Source organism: Panthera leo, chromosome B4 (genome assembly GCF_018350215.1).
Source record: "Panthera leo isolate Ple1 chromosome B4, P.leo_Ple1_pat1.1, whole genome shotgun sequence".
In the NCBI taxonomy this organism is placed as follows: Eukaryota; Metazoa; Chordata; class Mammalia; order Carnivora; family Felidae; genus Panthera; species Panthera leo.
This window is the reverse complement of record NC_056685.1, coordinates 78,822,300-78,841,873: the sequence shown is the minus strand read 5'-3', so window position 1 is coordinate 78,841,873 and position 19,574 is coordinate 78,822,300. Positions and strand designations below refer to the sequence as shown.

Here is a 19,574-nt window from a genome sequence, read left to right as displayed (position 1 = left end):
CATCGTGGCGTCAGATAGCTTCTCTCTCAGCCCTCATATCTGGTTATTAAGAAAAATCCACATTTTTCCAACAACAGCAGAATACACATTTTTCTCAAGCACACACAGAACAATTTTCTAGGGTAGATCATATGTCAGGCCACAAAACAAGTCTTGGTAAATTCGGGAAGATTGAAATTATACCAAGTGTCTTCTCTGGCCACAATGGTATGAAACTAGAAGTCAGTAATAGGAGGAGAACTGAGAAATTCACAAACACATGGAAATTAAACAGTACTTTCCTCAACAACTAATAGATCATAAAAGAAATTCAAAGGAAAATAAAAAAGTATCTTGAGACAAATAATAATGGAAAAATAACGTACTAAAACTTATGGGATACTGCAGAAGTAGTTCTCAGAGGAAATTTTATAGCTATAAACACATATGTCAGGGAAATAAGAGGGGCTCATGAGTGGCTCAGTTGGTTAAGCATCTGACTTTGGGCCAGGTCATGATCTTATGGTTCATGAGTTTGAGCCCCATGTTGGGCTCTGTGCTGACAGCTCAGAGCCTGGAGCCTGCTTCAGATTCTGTGTCTCCCTCTCTCTCTGCCCCTCCCCTGCTCACGCTCCGTCTCTCTCCCTCAACATTAAAATAAACCTTAAAGAAAAAAAAGAACATAGAAAGACCTCAACTAAACCATCTAACTTTACACCTTAAGTAACTAGAAAAAGAAGAACAAACTAAGCCCAAAGTCAGCAGAAGGAAGAAAATGATAAAGATTAGAGTAGAAATAAATGAAATAAAGAGTAGGAAAACAATAGAAAAGACTAACCAAACTAAGAGTTGTATCTTTGACCCTTCAAACAAAATTGACAAACCTTTAGCTGGACTTACCAAGGAAAAGAGAGAGAGGATCCAAATTAACAAAATTATAAGTGAAAAAGGAGGTACAATAACGGATCCCATGGAAATGCAAAGGATCATAAGAGGCTCCTCTGAACACTCATATGACAAAAAACTGGACACCCTGGAAGAAATGGCTGCATTCCTAGAAACATACAACCTACCAAGACCAAATCAGAAAGAAATACAAAATCTGAACAGACCAATTACTAAGTAAGGAGATTGAATCAGTAATCAAAAATCTCCTAACAAAAAAAAGTCCAGGACCAGATGGCCTCACTGGTGAATTAAACATTTAAAGAAGAATGAATGCCAATCCTTCTCAAACTCTTACAAAAAATAGAAGAGGAGGGAACACTCCCAACTATTCTACCAGGCCAGCCTACCCTGATACCAAAGGCAGACAAGGGCACTACAAGAAAAGAAAAATACAGGCCAATATCCCTGATAAACATAGATGCCAACATTCTCAAGAAAATACTAGCAAACTGAACTCAGCAGCACATTAAAAGGACTCTACACTATTGGGGCTCCTAGGTGGCTCAGTTGGTTAAGTGTTCGATTCTTGATTTTGGCTCAGGTCATGATCTCATGGTTCAGAAGATTAAGTCCTGGGTTGGGTTCTGCACTGACAGCATGGGGCCTGCTTGGGATTCTCTCTCTCTTCCTCTTCCCAGCTTGTGCACACGTGCTATCTCTCAAAATAAATAAATAAGCTTAAAAAAAAGGGCCTTACACTGTGATCAAGTGGGATTTATCTCTGGCATACAAGATTGGTTCAAAATACACAAATCAATAAATGTGATACATCACATTAATATAATGAAAGATAGGGACGCTCGGGTGGCTCAGTCAGTTAAGCGTCTGTCTTTGGCTCAGGTAGTGATCTCACAGTTTGTGAGTTCGAGCCCCACATTGGGCTCTGTGCTGACAGCTCAGAGCTGGGATCCTGCTTCAGGTTCTGCCTCTGTTCTCTCTGCCCCTCCCCTGCTCATGCTCTGTCTCTCTTTCTATCTCAAAAACAAATAAACCTTAAGAAACTAAAAAAATATATAATGTAAGATAAAAATCATATGATCATCTCAATGAATGTAGGAAAAGCTTTTGAAAAAACTCAACACCCATTCATAGTCAGCAACTGTCAGCAAACTGTCAGCAAACAGGGCCACGTATAACAAGCCCACAGCTAGCATCATACTCAATGGTGAAGAATTAAAAGTTTTTCTTCTTGGATCAGGATCAACACAAGGGTGCCCTCTCTTACCATTCCTATTCAACAAAGTACTAGAAGTCCTAGCCTGAGAAATCAGGCAACAAAAAGAAATAGAAGCTGTCAGAATTGGAAAAGGAAGAAGTAAAATGGTCTCTCTTTGCAGATGACATGGTTTTATATATAGAAAATCTTAAAGACTCCACCAAATAACCATTAGATCTAATCAATGCATTCTGTAAAGTTGCAGGACACAAAATCAACATACAAAAGTCAGTAGTATTTCTACACACTAATGATGAATTATCTGAAAGAGAAATTATGAAAATGATCTCACTTACAATAGCATCAAAACCAATAAAATACTTAGGAAGAAACTTAACCAAGGCAGTGAAAGATCTGTACACTGGAAGCTGTAAGACATTGATGAAAGAAATTGGATAAGACATAAATACATGGAAAGATATCTGTGTTCATGGATTGGAAGAATTTAATATTGTTAGAATGTCCATACTACTCAAAGCCATCTATAGATTCAATACAATCCTTATCAAGATTCCAATAGTAATTGTTTTTTTTTTTTTACAAAAGTAGAAAAAACAGTCATAAAATTTGTATGGAACTACAAAGGAGTGCAAATAGTCAAAGCAATCCTGAGAAAGAAGACCAAAGCTGGAGGCATCACACTTCCTGATCTCAAAGTATACTATGAAGTTATAGTAATTAAAACAGTATGGCACCAGTGTAAAAACAGATTCAGAGACCAATAGAACAGAATCAAGAGCCCAGAAATAAACCCATTTATGCATATACAGTCAACTAATATTGATAAGAGAGCCAAGAATACTAAATGGAGAAAAGACATTATCTTCAATAAATAGTGCTGAGGGAATTGGGTATTCACATAAAAGAATAAAACTATCTCATAGCACCCACAAAAGTGAATTCTTTAATGGATTAAAAACTTAAAGGTAAGACCCGAAACCATAAAACCATAAAACTCCTAGAAGAAAAAACAGGGAAAAAGCCTCTTGACAGGGTCTTGGCAATGATGTTTTGTGGGTTTGACACCTAAAGCATAAACAACAAAATAAAAAATAAACAAGTGGGACTCTATCAAACTAAAAAGCTTCCACACAGCAAAAGAAACAATCAACAAAATGAGAAGGCCACCATGGATTGGGAAAAAATATTTGCAAATCACATACACGATCCAAATTATATAAATAACCTTTACAATTCAAAAGCAAAAAAAATCCAAATAACCCAATTAAAAAATGGCCAGAGGACCTGAATAGACATTTTCCCAAAGAGGAAATTAAAATAGTCCACAGGTACATGAAAAGATGTTCAATGTCCCTTATCTTCAGGGAAATGAAAAGCAAAACAACAATGAGATATCACCTCCCACCTGTTTGAATGGCCCCCATCACAAAGACAAGAGATACAAATGTGGGCAAGGATGTGGAGGATAAGGGAAACCTCGTGCACTGTTGATGAGAATGTAGATTGGTGCAGCCACTATGGAAAACAGTGCGTAGTGTCCTCAAAAAATGAAAAATAGAACTCTCCAGATGATCTCGTATTTCCACTCCTGAGAATATATTTGAAGGAAACAAAATCACTATGTGGAAGAGATCTCTGCACTCCATGTTCACTGCAGCATTATTTTTTTTAAGTAAATGTTTATTTTTGAGAGAGAGAGAGAGAGAGAGAGAGAGAGAGCGAGCATGGGAAGGGCAGAGAGAGAAGGAGATGAGAATCCCAAGCAGGGGAGGCTATTAAGGCTCACGGAAGCTAACTCTCACACCAGCAGCCATATGGCTGGTTAGTGGCTTCTAGGGCTGCTGATATCAAGCCCTATGTCCCTTTCCTGTGAGGCTATCTCTGTCCCACCCCTGCGTCCCTCTCTCTCCAAATCTCGTCCTTCCCCTATCGTGGCTCTCAGAGTCACCCCTTTCCCTCTTCATCTCCACAGCTCCCTACTCTGAGCTTGGACCTCACTCCTCAATCTACACCCAACTGGTCTATGCCCTCCACCCCCCTAAACCTTACTACCAAATCAGGAGAGTGGCCTCCTGTGTTGAGGCTATCATTGTATCCACCCCATCCCGGACAACCTTAGACCTCCTGATGATTCATCTGAACCCCTCTTGGTGGATGTCCCCTGTACTCTGAACCTGGTCACCCCATCCTCCTTGGAAGAGCCCAGACGTGCCCCATGAAAGCTTCCTCTAGGGTTACGGGAAGGTCCGCAGAGGGACTGTGAGCCAAACCCTAAACCACAGCTTAGGAACACAAAGACTTAGTGCTCGGCAAAACCAGTTCCACCTTACCAAACTGGGTGGTCTCCAGCTTGGGAAGACAGTCACACTTTCAGAGTGATGTTTCTCATTGCAAGGGGTGGATCATAGGCCACCCCTGATGTCCATCCAGCGCCTTCTAGGAATAACAGCTACTGTCCCCTGAGTGCTTACTGTGGGCTGGAGCCACTGTCAACGCTCTAGCCGATTCATTCCTCCCAACAGCCTCTGATAGAAGTACTGTTATCATCCTGATCTTGCAGATGAGGAAGCTGAGGCACCGAATGGCTAAGTAACTTGTCTAAGGGCTCTCAGCCAGTAAGTAGCAGAGCTGGGCATGGAACCTAAACAATCTGATCCCAGACCCCAAGTTCTTAACAGCTGGGTGATGCTGCTTTTACGGAGAAAGATACAGAGGACGGGATGCCGAAGCTGGAAGGGGACTTTGGATGCGATCCAGTCCAAACTTTTGATTTTATATGTAAGAAAACTAGGGTTGAGAGCTGGGAGGACTTGCTAATGGTTGAATAGAACAAGCAAACAGTTTCACTGAAATTATATTTACAGCTTAAAAACTCGAGATATTTGGGTTATCATGCAATAAAACACAAGGATTCTATCCCTTGTCCAGAAGGTCCACTAACAACAACGTGTTCCTTAGAAATACTTGTTGAAGGCTGGGAATGACCAGGACGCAGGGGTTCCCACACAGAGTTCCTGGAGGCTGAAGACCCCAGGGACTGCTTGGGGTGGGGGCGGGGTGGGGTGGAGGCTAGCCCGGGAGAAACCCACACTTCCCTGCTCATAACAGCAGTCGGACAGAGTATGTCTCCTTTTGTGTGTTTTACAAGTGGGGCCATGCAAGTCTTGGATGGCAAGAATGGTTTTGCCATCCATATGTGTCAGGTCGTCCCGGCTTGCACGTGCCCAGGGTGGGAAAACCTCCCCTCCCCCATTCTAGGAGTCCTCACCTCTCACTGTTCTTCCTGGCCCCTTCCTTGAATGCCGACTGCTTCTTTCCTACCAAGTCTCTGATCCCCAAGTTGACTCTGGCTGCCCGAAGGGTGACTCAGGCCCAGTGTGCGGCTGAGGCCCAGTGACAGTGACTGCAGGCACAAGGGCACGGATCGTCCAGGGAGGGCGGGGGTACTTTCTCACAGCGCCAGCCAGCTTTGGGGCTGCGTGAACGACCTCGGGATCTCTGTAATCCCAGGCTGAATGCGAGTGCACACCTGCCTCACTCAGAAAGCCCTAAACAAACACACCCTCCTGCCCCTGCTCCACACCCCTGTCAGCAAGCCATCCTCTTTGTAAGTGTTCTCTTTTTTTTTAAAAAAATTAAAGTTTATTGCTTATTTTTGAGAGAGAGAGAGAGAGAGAGAGAGAGAGCAAGCAGGGGAGGGAGGGGCAGGGAGAGAGGGAGACACAGACTCTGAAGCAGGCTCCAGGCTCTGAGCTGTCAGCACAAAGCCCGACGCGGGGCTCGAATCCACTGACCCTGGGATCATGACCCGAGCTGAAGTCGGTCGCTTCACCATGGTTAAGTGTCTGACTTCAGCTCGGGTCCTGATCTCCCGGCCCAACGACCTCTTTGATAAGAGTGGGAACAGTGGCTGGAGGACAAAGGGTCACCGAGGACAATAGCGGAAGCTGGGGGGTGGGATGGCAACCAGCTTTTAGACTTCGCTGTCTGGTAGAGTCACCTTGCTCCACCTCCTGAGTCCAGCCTATGCGGGCAGCAGACGTCTCTCCCTTTTCTAGGGAAAGACCCTCATGTGTGCTTCTGTCACTCCAGGAAAAATCTGCCCCTGCAGACGGGAGGCATGTCTACCTTCGGTTTCCCATGTTACAGTTTGAGGGGTTTGTGAACTTCTGGCAATTCTGACTTAATCAAGGCACAGAATATGGCTGTCGTCTAGAACTTTCTTCCTGTTCGGCTTGGGTTTATTGTAGGATGTGTAATTAAGTTAATTTGCTTTTAATGAAAAAAAATTAAACAATTTTTGTAGGTGCATACCTTATTTTTTTAATGCTTCAGGTTTTTATTTAAATTCTAGGTAGTTAACATATAGGGTCATATTGGTTTCAGGAATAGAATTTAGTGATTCGTCACTTACATACAGCACCCAGTCACAACAAGTGCCCTCCTTAATGCCATCACCTACCTTGCCCACCCCCATCAACCTTCAGTTTATTCTCTGTATGTAAGAGTCTTTTATGGTTTCTCTCTCTCTCTTTTGTTTCTTTTCTCTATGTTCATCTGTTTTGTTTCTTAAATTCCACACTTGAGTGAAATCATATGGTATTTGTCTTTCTCTGACTACTTATTTTGCTTAGCATAGTACCTTCCAGTTCCATCTAGGTTGTTGCAAATGGCAAGATTTCATTCTTTTTGATTGCAGAGTAATGTTCCATTACACACACACACACACACACACACACACACACACACACACACACACACCACATCTTCTTTATCCATCAGAATGGTTAACATGAACAACACAGGAAACAGCAGATGTGAAGAAAGGGGAACCCTCTTACACTGTTGGTGGGAATGCAAACTGGTGCAGCCACTCTGGAAAACAGTGTGGAGTTTTCTCAAAAAGTTAAAATAGAACCACCCTACTACCCAGCAATTGCACTATTCACCCAAAGGTTACGAAAATATGGATTCGAAGGGGGCACGCGCCCTGATGTTTATACCCTGATGTTTGTCTACAGTAGCCAAATTATGGAAAAAGCCCAAATGTATTTACATTAATTTGGATCTGGTTAATTGAACGACACAGAATCGGTCCCTTGGGACAATGTCCTACCTAATTGGATACTTGCAAGGACGAGGTAATGTAAACAGAACAACCAATCATGTAACAAGAGAAAGGGCAGAAAGAGCAGAGACAGCTCTACAGAGCATGCTCGTTAAGGACCCTGTTGATGCCCTGTTGGATTATAAACTATGGTTCTGTAGAAGTTGCTGTATGTTTTTTTTTTTCTTTTTTTCCTGCAGGTATTGTGTGGGGCAGAGTCACTGATGTAAAGTGGTATAGAGGTTAAGGTCATTAGACTTTGCAGTTAGACGGATAGGACTGGTTTCCCACTGCCATCACTTCCTGGCTGTGTGACCTCAGGCAAGTTGCATAACCTCTCTGAGCCTCAAATGCCTGCAGCCCTAAACTGAGCATAGCAACACCTCTTTTACAGGGTTGTTGTAAGGAATGGAACTGTTATCAGAAAAGCACCCAGTGTCCCGCACATAATGGCAACTCTAAATGACAGCCCCTTCTACCTGGAAAGCACTAAGCCCTTTCCTTTGTTTTATTTTTTGTCTCAGGGTGGTGTGTGCGTTAGCATTAGCTTCATGAGCAGTACCTCAATTGAGAAGCACCCACAGGCACAAAATAAGTTGAATGTTATATATCATCTCGCCCCAAATCCTTTCCATCCCCACTTGTGTTCTCTTCTAGGCTCTGGGCACGAGCGGACACAACTCCAGGTGCAACACCACATCATTTTCTCCTAGCATGGAAGTGTCACAGTCACAGACGACAAGGCACAATGGACATCTCAGGAGCCTCCTTGGGGCTTCACCTCTGCAGATATAAACCTTCCTCCTAGCCAGGAAGGTTCTCGTCAACTGTTCAGGGGCAAGAGGATGGAGCTGTGAGTGGGAGGTGTGGAGACCCAGGTGAGGCAGCCGGGGTCTGAGCTCAGGCTGCAATCCTGGTGGCCTTCCTGTCTCCTCTCAGGGCAGGACAGCCGACCATCAGACCTCAGCTCCACAAAGGGGGTGGCGCCAGATCTCCTCTGCTCCTATAGCTGCAGCCCCAGACACCTGGAGTAGCTCTGCCTTCCTACCCAGCCATGCCCATACCTGCGGTCAGGGTGGAGGGCAGTAGACCCTGGGATACCAGTGCCCTCAGAGCCCCCTTGACCTGAACGGTGGGGTCAGCCAGGTTTGTTCAGGTGCCCAATTCTGGACCGGCTGCTGTAGAAATTAGACAAGCGGCTTCACGCCGGGCAGGGTGATACGGTGAGAGGCCGGGGGCACCGAGCCTCTGGGACGAGACTGATGTGGGTTCCAGTCCTGGCTCCACCACGTGCTACTGTGTGACCCTGGGGAGACCCTTTAGGAAGACAGAATGGTGCCCTGTGTGCAAAGCACTCAGCACAGGGAGGGCACGAAGCTGGCATTCAATAAATACTCATGGAAGGAGGGAGTGAAGTGTCAGCAGCATCCCTTGTAGGAAGTGGTCCTCGCTCTAGGGTGCTCACTTACTCCAGGGGGACGGACAACCCAGTGGGTTTTCTTCCGTGGACCTTCCATGGAGCCTGGGAGCCTCCTGTCTTCACGGCCACGGCTCCTCCACCCCCCTTCCACCTGAACCCTGACAGGTGGAGCTCCGCAGAGGCTGAGGTAGGTGGGACTGAGGGGGGGGGTGTTACAGCTCAGAGGGAGAGAGGGGATGGGGGAGGGGAGGGGGAGAGGAGAGAGCCCCCCGCCAGTCCATTCTTCCGTGCAGCCCCGTCCCTGGGAACTGGACCCACCGCCTCCCTCTTTGCACCCCACGGGCCCTGCCCTTTCTCTCTGTAGGGAGGGAGCTGTTCATTTCTGCCATGGCCAGCTTTCGGTAGGTCAGGGTCAGCTCGGGCCTGTGGGAATTACCCAGGCCCCAATCACTGCTGTGCCTCAGATTTGCAACGGCAGTCTCATCAGGGCTTTAGAAGAGGAGGAGGGTCACGGATTTGTCTAATTTCTCATCTTAAGTGGCAATGGCAAGGTCTGGGCCGGGTAGGAATGAATGTCCACTGACCTACTATGTGCCAGGCCCCATAGGTATGTAAGAGGCAGGTGTCGAGTTTCTAGATGAGAAGATGGTTTGAATGCATTCAGCTAAAGTGAGATAAGTCATACAGAGAAAGACAGATACCATATGTTTTCACTCTTATGTGTATCCTGAGAAACTTAACAGAAGGCCATGGGGGAGGGGAAGGAAAAAAAAAAGAGAGGGAGGGAGCTAAACCATAAGAGACTCTTAAAAACTGAGAATAAACTGAGGGTTGATGGGGGAGGGTGGGAGGGAGGGGAAAGTGGGTGATGGGCATTGAGGAGGGCACCTTTTGGGATGAGCACTGGGTGTGGTATGGAAGCCAATTTGCCAATAAATTTCATATTAAAAAAATAAATAAAAATTAAAAAAAAAACAACGAATGCATTCAGCTAGTTAGTGGCACCAGGTGGGATTTGAACACAGATCCATGTCACTCAGTGGGGAAGAGTTTAAGTTAGGGCTTAAAAACTAGGATTTTGCACTTATTTTCACTCATTTATTTCTGTTTATTTTTGAGAGAGAGAGAGAGAGAGAGAGAGCAAGCAGGGGAGGGACAGAGAAAGAGAGGGAGACACAGAATCCGAAGCAGGCTCCAGGCTCTGAGCTGTCAGCACAGAACCCCCGACATGGGGCTCGAACCCTTGAACCGTAAGATCATGACCTGAGCCGATGTCGGACGCTTAACTTAGGCACCCAGATGCCCCTGGGATTTTGTGTTAAAAACATTGCTCTGAGAAGGGGCTCACGGGCTTCACTGTTCTGCTAAAGGGGTCCTCAGCACCAAAAGAGTTACAAACTCCTGCCCCGAATGCGGGGGTCATTACAGAAAAACAGAACATGCCCTGTCCTGGTGGAGTGGAGGGAACAGCTGGGCAGCAAACGGAGCAGTGGGGCACACGCCGTAGGGATGGGACCCAGGCTGGAGAGTGCTGATCTAGAATCCCACAAACACAGACCCGAACAGAGGCCAGAGAAGGAACCTGCGTCTTGAGGGCCAGAGACAGAGTTCTGTCTCCTCAGTCCCCAGCTCCACGCCTGGCACATAGTAGGGTCTCGACAACCGTGTCAAGTTGAGGTGAGTCTTGATCTAGGTTTGGAAGGCTATAAGGCTGGAATACGGATTTCTTCTTTGTGTGTGCACGTGGGCCCCAAGTGTGTGTGGAGGAATAATAACGAGGAGAATAAACCTGGGGGCAGCTTCTGACGGTTTACGATTATCATCTCGCTGCATCTTGAGAGGAGCTGCAGGTAAATGTTTGTATTATTTCCAACTTCCGGGGGAAGCATCTGAGCCCAAGGCAGTGACTCGCTCCAGGTTTGTGGAGCAAGGGAGGGCGGGCCCTGCACCTGAACCCAGGCCCTCGGTTTCCAAAATCTGTGGAATGAGAGAATGGGCAATGGGCCATCTTGTGTGGAGTCGGGGTGGGGGGAGCCCCTGAGAGGCTGTTGAGATGGAAGGGGCAGTGGGTGGGGGCCCCTAAGGGCTGGGTCCAGGCAGGGGCCTGTGATTCAGGAGGCCCTGGGGCACCAGTTCAGGTTCTCCTGGAGGGGAGTGTGTTGGGATCCTGTAACCTGTGCCCTCCGAATGACATCTGTAGGTGTGTTTAGTGACATACTCAGCAGGTACAGGAAGGATGGGCCTGTGCCAAAGGCCAAGCCCAGAGATGTTTCAGATTTTTCCCTTTATGCCCCTGCAACCAAGCCCTGCTGCTTCAGCACATATAAGAGACCCAGGCTGGGGCTGCAGCATTCACGGGCCTGGCCCCTCGAGTTTCTCTGAGAAAGCCAAGCTCGCTCTCCTCTCCGCAACCATGATCTCCAGACAGCAGTGCGTCCGAGGCGGGTCCCAGGGCTTTAGCTGTGTCTCGGCTGTCGTCGGCGGGGGCAAGAGGCCTGCCTTCAGCTCAGTCTCCACGTCTGGGGGCACGGGCCGCTGCTCCTCTGGGGGCTTCGGCAGCAGGAGCCTCTACAATCTCGGGGGGAGAAAGAGCATCGCCATCAGCATGGCCGGGTCCCGGCAAGGCGCTGGCTTCGGGGCTGCTGGAGGTTTTGGCGTTGGCAACTTTGGTAGTGGATTTGGGGGTTCTTTTGGTGGACGGGGTGGTCCTGGCTTCCCCGTCTGCCCTGCTGGGGGGATTCAGGAGGTCACCATCAACCAGAGCCTGCTGACTCCACTCCACGTGGAGATCGACCCCGAGATCCAGAAGGTCCGGACTGAGGAGCGGGAGCAGATCAAGACCCTCAACAACAAGTTCGCCTCTTTCATCGACAAGGTGAGCCGCCCCTTTGGCCAGACACGGTGGTAGAAACCAGGGGTCCTGTGTCCTGGGCTTTCAGACCTGAGCCTGCCACAGTGTTGGGAACCACTGAACTTCTCTGGGCCTCTGTTTTCTAGCCGTTAAAGGGGGCTCATTCCTCCAAGTCTTCCTCTTTTGTCCATGGGGGTGGGAAGACAGGCTACTCAGAGCAATGCAGTGTTGGGAGTCTTCTTAGATGTGCTCTGTGACACTGGGCAAATTGCTCAACTTTGCTGAGTCCAGGTATCCCTGCTATACGGTTTCCCTGGGTGCATTGTTTCCCTGCTGTTTTCTCAGGTTTGGTTTTGGAAGTAACATGGCTAATAATCTAATGATTAGCCAAAATTAATTATAGTTAATATAAGAATTTAACTATTGGCACTTTTGTTGTTGGAGCAGAAGAAAACCACGCTGGTTTCCCAAAGGCAAAAGGGACCAATGGGACCCTGGAGAGTCATCTTCTTCATCCTCCTGACTCTGGGCAGACTTGCTCATTTCTGGGTCTGTTAGAGAGGAGGGGTTGGGTCTCTGCTTTTCTCTTTGTACTCTAACTTCCTTTCCCATGCAGGGTCTAGAGATTCAAGTCCTTTTTTTTTTTCTTTTTAGATTTATTTATTTTTGAGAGAGAGAGAGAGAGAGAGAGAGAGAGAGAGAGAGAGACGGAATGTGAGTGGGGGAGAGGTAGGGAGAGACGGAGACACAGAATGCCGAGCTGTCAGTACAGAGCCCGATGCGGGGCTTGATCTCATGAACCGCGAGATCACCACCTGAGCCGAAGTTGGATGCTCAACCGACTGAGCCACCCAGGCGCCCCTAGAGATTCACGTCCTTGAAGCTCAGTTACAGCCAAGTATGATGGATGATAGCAAGCAGATAAGCCCAGATTTCTAAGTCATCTGAAGATTAATGATTTAGTGGATGAGTGTAGTACATTTAGTCAAGGGTGCCTTGATTGTGCATTGAAATCTCAGTCCTCTTAGAATGTACGGGGCAAGAATGAACAATCTTGGAGTAGACTGAGTGGGAATGTTTTCTCTTCTTACTAGTTGGATAAGCCGTCCGTAGCTTAAAGAGGCTTTATGGTGACTCTAGGACACGCAGATATAAAAGCAAGGCCCAGAGTTCGGTGCTTCCTTGTCTCATCTCCCCTCATCGCATCTTGTGGGTTCAGACTGTGATCAGTCACCCTTACCTGCTTTTCTTTCAGCTCTGAAGCACATACAGTGGGAACATTGTGCCAAACTGCTACCTTGGCTTATCTTGTTGGATCTCTTCGTAGAGAGAGGGAAGGTTCAGGGAAGTCCCCTTGGAGAGCGAGCCTGGCCGAGACTGGGAATGTGTCTAGGGCCTTGGTGCTAACTATTGATACTCAGTTGTGCACAGGTTTAAAGAGACACCTCAGGCCCATTTATTCCAAAAATCTTCAGCAAATTTATCGTGCCTTTGCCTTGGGTCAGCATCACTTGGAATGCAAGAGTTCCCAGACTGTGGTTTTATCTCCTAGTTTTGTTTATTTTATTATTGCATAGAAGTTCAATGTTCTTCTCAGCAAGTTGCCTCAGGGCCTCTGGGTCCCTGTGGTCAGGAAGTGGTGCCTGCAACACATGCGTTCCATCGTTGCCATGGAGCAGGGCCACCATGTTGACCCCAATGGATGGTGCCTGGAGTTGTGACACGGTGGCCCTACTTGTATGGCTTTTGGGTCACCTGGGTGGCTGTGGCCAATCCTCCTGCCAAAGCTTCATTCAGGCCCTCATGGGCTGGCCGGTGCCTTTTTAACACAGGTGCGGTTCTTAGAACAACAGAATAAGGTCCTGGAGACCAAGTGGAACCTCCTCCAGCAGCAGACGACCACTACATCCAGCAAAAACCTTGAACCCCTCTTTGAGGCCTACATAAGTGTCCTGAGGAAGCAGCTGGATACCTTGGCCAATGACAAAGGACGGCTGCAGTCTGAGCTGAAGTCCACGCAGGACAGCGTGGAGGACTTCAAGACCAAGTATGTGTGGAGCACGGAGGGACACCGCCTGCCAATATCTGCCCAACCACGCCCCAGGGTCCCTGGGTTCCAGTCTAGTCATTTAGAATCTCAGCCTCTGAAGAGATCCCAAAAGCGTCAGGAAGGTTTTCTAGTTTGTTCCCCTGCATCCACATGGTCCCATTAAAAAATGGTGTGAGGCCTTGTTGCCCCAAATAGAAAATGAGTGATGCATTTGGGGAATTGGGCTTGCTGCATACAAACAAGATCAGAAACTGCACAGATGAAAAGTAGTAGGGCATGGTCAGAAGAATACAGGTTGTGGAGACAGACCTTGTTTGGATACTGATTCCTCCACTTACTAGCTGTGTGATCTTGGGTAACTTGCTTAACCTCTCTGAGCCTTAGTTTTCTTCATCTTTAAAATAGGCTAATAATCTTACCTTTTAGCTTTTGAGAATTAAATGAAATTAAATAAGATCGAGAAAAGAGGTAGCATAGCAATGGACATAACATGAACATTTAATGCAGTACCTCTTACTATACTTACTATGGTGTAGACCTGAGAAAATACTGATCCGCTCTCTCCATTCGCTCTCACACCAAACAAAGAGAGCTGGAGCACTGGCAGCATTCCTGAGAATTTAATCCACCAAAGGGGCAGCCCTTCTATGAAGATAAAACCAACCAGACCATGCGGGGTTCTCTTCTTCACGCCTTATTTCTTGAAGACAGTCTTTATAAAGTTTGATTTTTCACTTCTCTGAATAAACCAGGGTCTAGACTGGTCTCTCATGCATGGTAATTAACAAATGTAAGTTGAATGAGCATTTGCATGAAAACAGCAAAATGCAGCCAATTACTTGGATATTTCCAAAGAGTTAGATGTTTGAAAGCCAGCAGCAGAGATCGGGGAAACACTAGCTCACTGTGCGGCTTTTGTCTTTTCCTTCCCACCCCTCCCCCCAGGTATGAAGATGAGATCAGTAAGCGCACGACTGCCGAGAATGACTTTGTGGTCCTCAAGAAGGTAAGAGATGAAGGGTGGGAGGGGCTATGAGGGTATCCCTTCCCTCGAGAGTGGTCTTTGGCTGGAATCATGGGTTTGGTTCATCTCGGCCCCATCTTTACCCCACTTGGTACTCTCCAGATCTATGTGGTCAAAGGAGTGGGTAACTGCACCAGACCCTAAGGAACTGAAGTTGGGGATAAAAGCCCATTTGGATAAGTAGTTTCCATTTCTGCAGCTGGCTTTAGGGGCCGAGTATGTCAGACGATGAGTCCTTTGTCACCTCACCTGTACTGAGAAGCCTTCCCTACATGCTGCTGAGAACATCTTTGTGTGTCACTTGACATTCGTTCCCTTGCCCCGCTTGTGATTTCTGTACCTTTGTCTCTTATCCCCCACCTCTGCAGGATGTGGACATCGCATACATGACCAAGGTGGAGTTAGAGGCCAAGGTGGATGCTCTGAACGATGAGATCAACTTCTTGAGGGTCCTCTTTGCTGCGGTGAGGACTCCATCCCCGTCCATTCAAAGAAGGCAGTCCCTCATGTGTGAGGCTGCTGCAGGCATTCACAGTTCTTTGAAAGGACTCCAGCTCCCTTACTTGCTGAGGGCACTCTCAGCAAGGTCATGGGTAGAAAGAATTGAAGTGAGAGACTCAACTCGGAGGTTTTTGAAACCAGATGTGGTCTTAGGAGGAGTGATTAGATCCAAGATTGCATGGGATGGAATTTCTTGCTGTCCAGCATTTCCCTGGTGAGATGAATCCATTCATTGATCACCTGCTTATGGTTCCCAGAGAGCAGCAAAGACCAGAAGCATTACTTTTTTTGTCTTGAAATGTCACCACCAATCACTTGATTTCTACATAAAAACTTACCGCTCTCCCTACACATTGGGATGCCAACCCTACTTCCATCTGAGTCTGTGGCATGGCCATTTCCATCACCACAGTGGATTTCTGGTGTCAGAGATTAGGGAAGACTCTCTGGGGAAACTGACACGAGACATTTCCCCTGCAGGAGCTGTGCCAGATGCAGACTCATGTTTCAGACACGTCCGTGGTCCTGTCCATGGACAACAACCGGAACCTGGACCTGGACAGCATCATCGCTGAGGTCCGCGCCCAGTATGAGGAGATCGCCCAGAAGAGCAAGGCGGAGGCTGAGGCGCTGTACCAGACCAAGGTGGGTATTGGGGACCTCTCAGGAGCTGGGGGTGGTTTCTGGGACTCTGCTTTTGATGTTTGTGAGCAGGTGATCACCACTCAAGCCTGAGAGATGTCAGAGATGAACTCATGTCCCGGGCATCACTGGTCCTGGTCTAATTTGAGATTACATGATATTTTGTATTATCCCTGCCACCTATTCTTGCTGACTTCACTTGAGAGTAGACCCTACCCAAACAGCCCTGACCCTTCATTCCCTGTGTTTTCCTGGATATTAGGTCCAACAGCTCCAGATCTCAGTTGACCAACATGGTGACAGCCTGAAGAACACCAAGAGTGAGATCTCAGAGCTCAACAGGATGATCCAGAGGCTGCGGGCTGAGATTGAGAATGTCAAGAAGCAGGTAAGTGTCACCACCTTCTAGCCATGGAACAGGGCCAGGGCAGGTGTCTCCATAGCAGACAAACAGATCTGGTATCAGGCCAGGAGATCCTAAGCTTGTGTGCAGGGGATTTGTGACTCCTTATGTAAACCACACTCAGGTCTTCTTAGCAATGTTCTACTTAACCTGACATGACACCCTGGTAAATAAGGTTTCTTGGCTCTTTTTCATTGGTTTTTGCTCATCTTTATCTAATCAGTCTGGTAGGGATGTTGGCGGGCCCTGGTTGTAGTAAAGGGAATGTATGAATAGGACAGGTGGGAGAAGGACAGAATCCTGACATCTTAGCCCAAGTGAAGCTGGCACAGCAGAGGGGCAGATGGAGAAGGCTTGACATTAGGGCACTGATGATTGCCTGTTCATGCCGTTGTCTACAGTGCCAGACTCTGCAGGCATCCGTGGCTGATGCAGAGCAGCGTGGGGAGCTGGCCCTCAAAGATGCCTACAGCAAACGCACAGAGCTGGAGGCCGCCCTGCAGAAGGCCAAGGAGGAGCTGGCCCGGATGCTGCGGGACTACCAGGAGCTCATGAGCGTGAAGCTGGCCCTGGACGTGGAGATCGCCACCTACCGCAAGCTGCTGGAGGGCGAGGAGTACAGGTGGGATGGGCAAGGCAGAGAGGGAAGGTGAGGGAGGGAGATATTCTGGAGCCTTGAGTTTGCACCTCTGCTGGGCCACCTGCTTCAGTGCTGCATGGGTGCGTTATGAAGCAGGGCTGTGTGGACAACAGGTTCACATTCAGACCTTTAACTTGGCTACATAAGGATGGGATATGTGTTTGAGACCCGCTCATTGAACGGAGCCTGGCTCCGGGCTCTGCTGTGACTCACTGCTCTTTCTCTCCCCCACAGAATGTCTGGAGAATGCCAGAGTGCCCTGAGCATCTGTAAGTACCTCCCACCCCTTCCATGGCCTTTTGTCCACCCCGGTTCGGGTGAGACCCCTGGGTGCCAGTGTTGTTGGAATAACCATACCCTTTGTGTCTCTCCTGCAGCTGTGGTTGGTGGTGGCGCTAGTGCTGGGACCATCGGCGGAGGATTAGGAAGCTGCTCTGGGTTTGGCCTGGGCAGTGGCTTTGGCTCTGGCTCCGGAAGTGGCTTTGGGTTTGGTGGCGGTGTCTGTGGCAGTTCTGGCAGCAAGATCATCTCTACCAGCACCATGATCAAGAGGTCCCACCGATAGAGGAGACAAGGTCCCTGCAGCCCTTGAGCCCAGCTGGGCCCAGCCCTGGTATCTCTGTGCTTCTTTCATCCCTGCCTCCACCCTCCCTCTCTGGGGCTCATCTTCCCAGTGTCACCTCAGTGTGGACTCTGCCCTCCTGGAGTTTGGTATCTTCCTCTCGATTTGGTCCTGGTTACCACCTGGAATGAAAGGGGTGTCAGCTGATTCTTCACCTCCCACAGGCAGAGGAGAACACAACCAGGAGTTTCATCTCCTGGTTAATCAGGGTCACGTATGTCCCCTCCCAGCCCATGGCCCCAGATATCTCTCTACATCAGGACCAAACTCCTCTGTTACTTGGCAGCAACCTGGCCTGCAAGGTCAGGACAGGAACCACTCAGGGTCCCATCCACCTCTTCTCCTCCCCTCTATCCATTTTGGGTGAATCTCTAATAAAACGCTTTTGTCATTCACTCTGAGTCATTGTCCTTGTTCCCTGGGGAGAAGTCTCCAGAATTCAGGTGGGAGCAAAGGAGGCTGGGGCCTGAGGGATATGTCTGCACAGATCAAGGTCATCATCTAATCTGGGGAAGACATGCTGTGTGTGGAGTCTGAAGGCTGCTCCAGAACAGGGGCACAGACTTCCAACAACCAACAAGTACACAAAGATGGAAGACAATCAGAGCAGGTCCATCTCAGTGTGGAGCCTGCAGTGAGCCTGAAGGGAAGGGGTAGAAGAGAGGCAGTCAAGGGGTCTCCAATGAATATGGAACGAGAGGTTAGGGAGCTTATGGAGAGTTTATACTCAGTGTCTAGCAAGGCCTCCCTACTTTCATGAAACTCCACGCATGGGACTCAATCTAACTGGACCAGCAAGGGTTTCTGGAACTTCTTCCAAGAATCAACAAGATCCCGATTGCTGGATGGAGGGATGGAAGCATGTTGTTCTCGCAGAGCTTTCATGCCCTGCCCACTTTCCCATCTCAGGTGATTATGTCTAGGGTTATGTCCATACTGCTGTCCCTGAGTGGTGAGGACGTGGGGGGCGGGAGGCAGGTCTGCTAGAGCGGTAGAAGGTGAGGCTGCCTGATTGGGCCAGCCCTGGAGAAATGAAGATAAGGAAATGAAGATGAGGTGAGGGCAGTGAGAGGTGGGGGTCTGGTTATAGCATTTGTGGACACCCTGTTTCTATATTGGACCAATTTCAAGCTATGCCGAGGAGCATAATCTTCTTGCACCGTTCCCCGTGTGGTCTGACCTAAATACCTCCGACTGCAGATGCAGGAGGCACTCGTTCCCTTGGCCACTCAGTTGGAGCTTCCCACCCTGGACTGCCAGGCAATTCATTCAGACTCCAGTCCCCCCAGCACAGTGCCCATGGGGTCCTTATTGCGTGCAGACAGAAGGGCACACGGGTTGCCCAGGGCCTGTCCCTGCCCAAGTGGCCTTCACACAGACCTGGAGGTGGGCTCAGGGCAGCATGGGCAGGCAACAAAGCATTAATCTCAGGGGCTTGTGCTCCCTGGGCTGGAAAGGCTGGTCCTTCTTCAGCCCCGCCCTAATCTCCCCTTTGTCTTGGGGCTCACCGCCATGTGTCAGACCAGGAAGTCTTTTACTTCTTCCCACCACTGAGCCCCTCCCCTGGGAACATGCTGAATTGGCTCTTTTCTAAGTTCCTGGAGCTGGGAGGAGGAGTCAAAGGTTAGCAGTAAGGGAGGGACTTCTCAAGTTCACCCATCAGGAAGGTTCGGGTTGTGATGGGCCACCCTGAGGAGCTGGGGGCAGATTACCGAATTTCTCATACCCGCTGAGCAAGTCAAGTGTGGGACTAGCCAGCCTGAGTGGCACCGCTAGGCCTCCAGGGCCTCTTTAGTTGGATATAATGGTTTACACAGGAAACTCAGGTCAAGTGCGTGTGTGTCTTTGAATAAATGTGTTTCTGCAGGAAAGTGGTTATGTGAGTTTGTTTGTGTTTCATTTCTATAAAGAAGACTCCTGGTTCACCTACAAGAAGAAAAGCATTCCTGTTGGTCTCTGTTACCAGAACAATCCAGGGGAGTGGATCCTGGCCATGAGCCATAGGTCTGGAGCTGGCTGGCTATTGAAAGGGGATTATTATTTGTGGGGAAAGTCCAACTCTGAGATGATAGGCACCGCTCTTCTCTTAGATCTTTGAACTGGATCTGGCCAGCTCTTTGTGTTCAGGGAGCTATGGAGACACAGACTGTATTACCCTTTGGAAGGCCCTGCAGTCTCCACACCCTCCCCCCACCCCCAAATGCTTTAAC

The 19,574-nt window shown here is 48.3% G+C and overlaps 1 protein-coding gene across 2 annotated transcripts; it reads left to right on the top strand.

Moving 5' to 3' along the window:
* The first annotated feature begins 10,968 nt into the window (after window positions 1-10,968).
* KRT4 (keratin 4) lies at window positions 10,969-17,759 on the top strand. 2 transcript variants are annotated; one of them, XM_042946633.1, is made up of 9 exons: window positions 10,969-11,506; window positions 13,315-13,529; window positions 14,478-14,538; window positions 14,925-15,020; window positions 15,538-15,702; window positions 15,962-16,087; window positions 16,504-16,724; window positions 16,977-17,011; window positions 17,120-17,759. In XM_042946633.1, the coding sequence occupies exons 1-9, from the start codon at window positions 11,045-11,047 to the stop codon at window positions 17,305-17,307; spliced, it is 1,569 nt and encodes a 522-aa protein (XP_042802567.1). In that variant the 5' UTR covers window positions 10,969-11,044; the 3' UTR covers window positions 17,308-17,759. The 2 variants fall into 2 exon arrangements, with proteins under 2 accessions (XP_042802567.1, XP_042802568.1); XM_042946634.1 differs by lacking the exon at window positions 10,969-11,506 and adding an exon at window positions 13,161-13,219.
* The last annotated feature ends 1,815 nt before the right edge of the window (window positions 17,760-19,574 follow it).

What these genes read in the sequence shown, in the direction of transcription:
- KRT4 (XM_042946633.1), top strand. Translation starts at nt 11,045, where the DNA reads ATGATCTCCAGACAGCAGTGCGTCCGAGGCGGGTCCCAGGGCTTTAGC. An exon ending in TTGAGAATGTCAAGAAGCAG is followed by an intron (nt 16,088 to 16,503) that starts GTAAGTGTCACC and finishes CGTTGTCTACAG; the next exon opens with TGCCAGACTCTGCAGGCATC. An exon ending in CTGGAGGGCGAGGAGTACAG is followed by an intron (nt 16,725 to 16,976) that starts GTGGGATGGGCA and finishes TCTCCCCCACAG; the next exon opens with AATGTCTGGAGAATGCCAGA.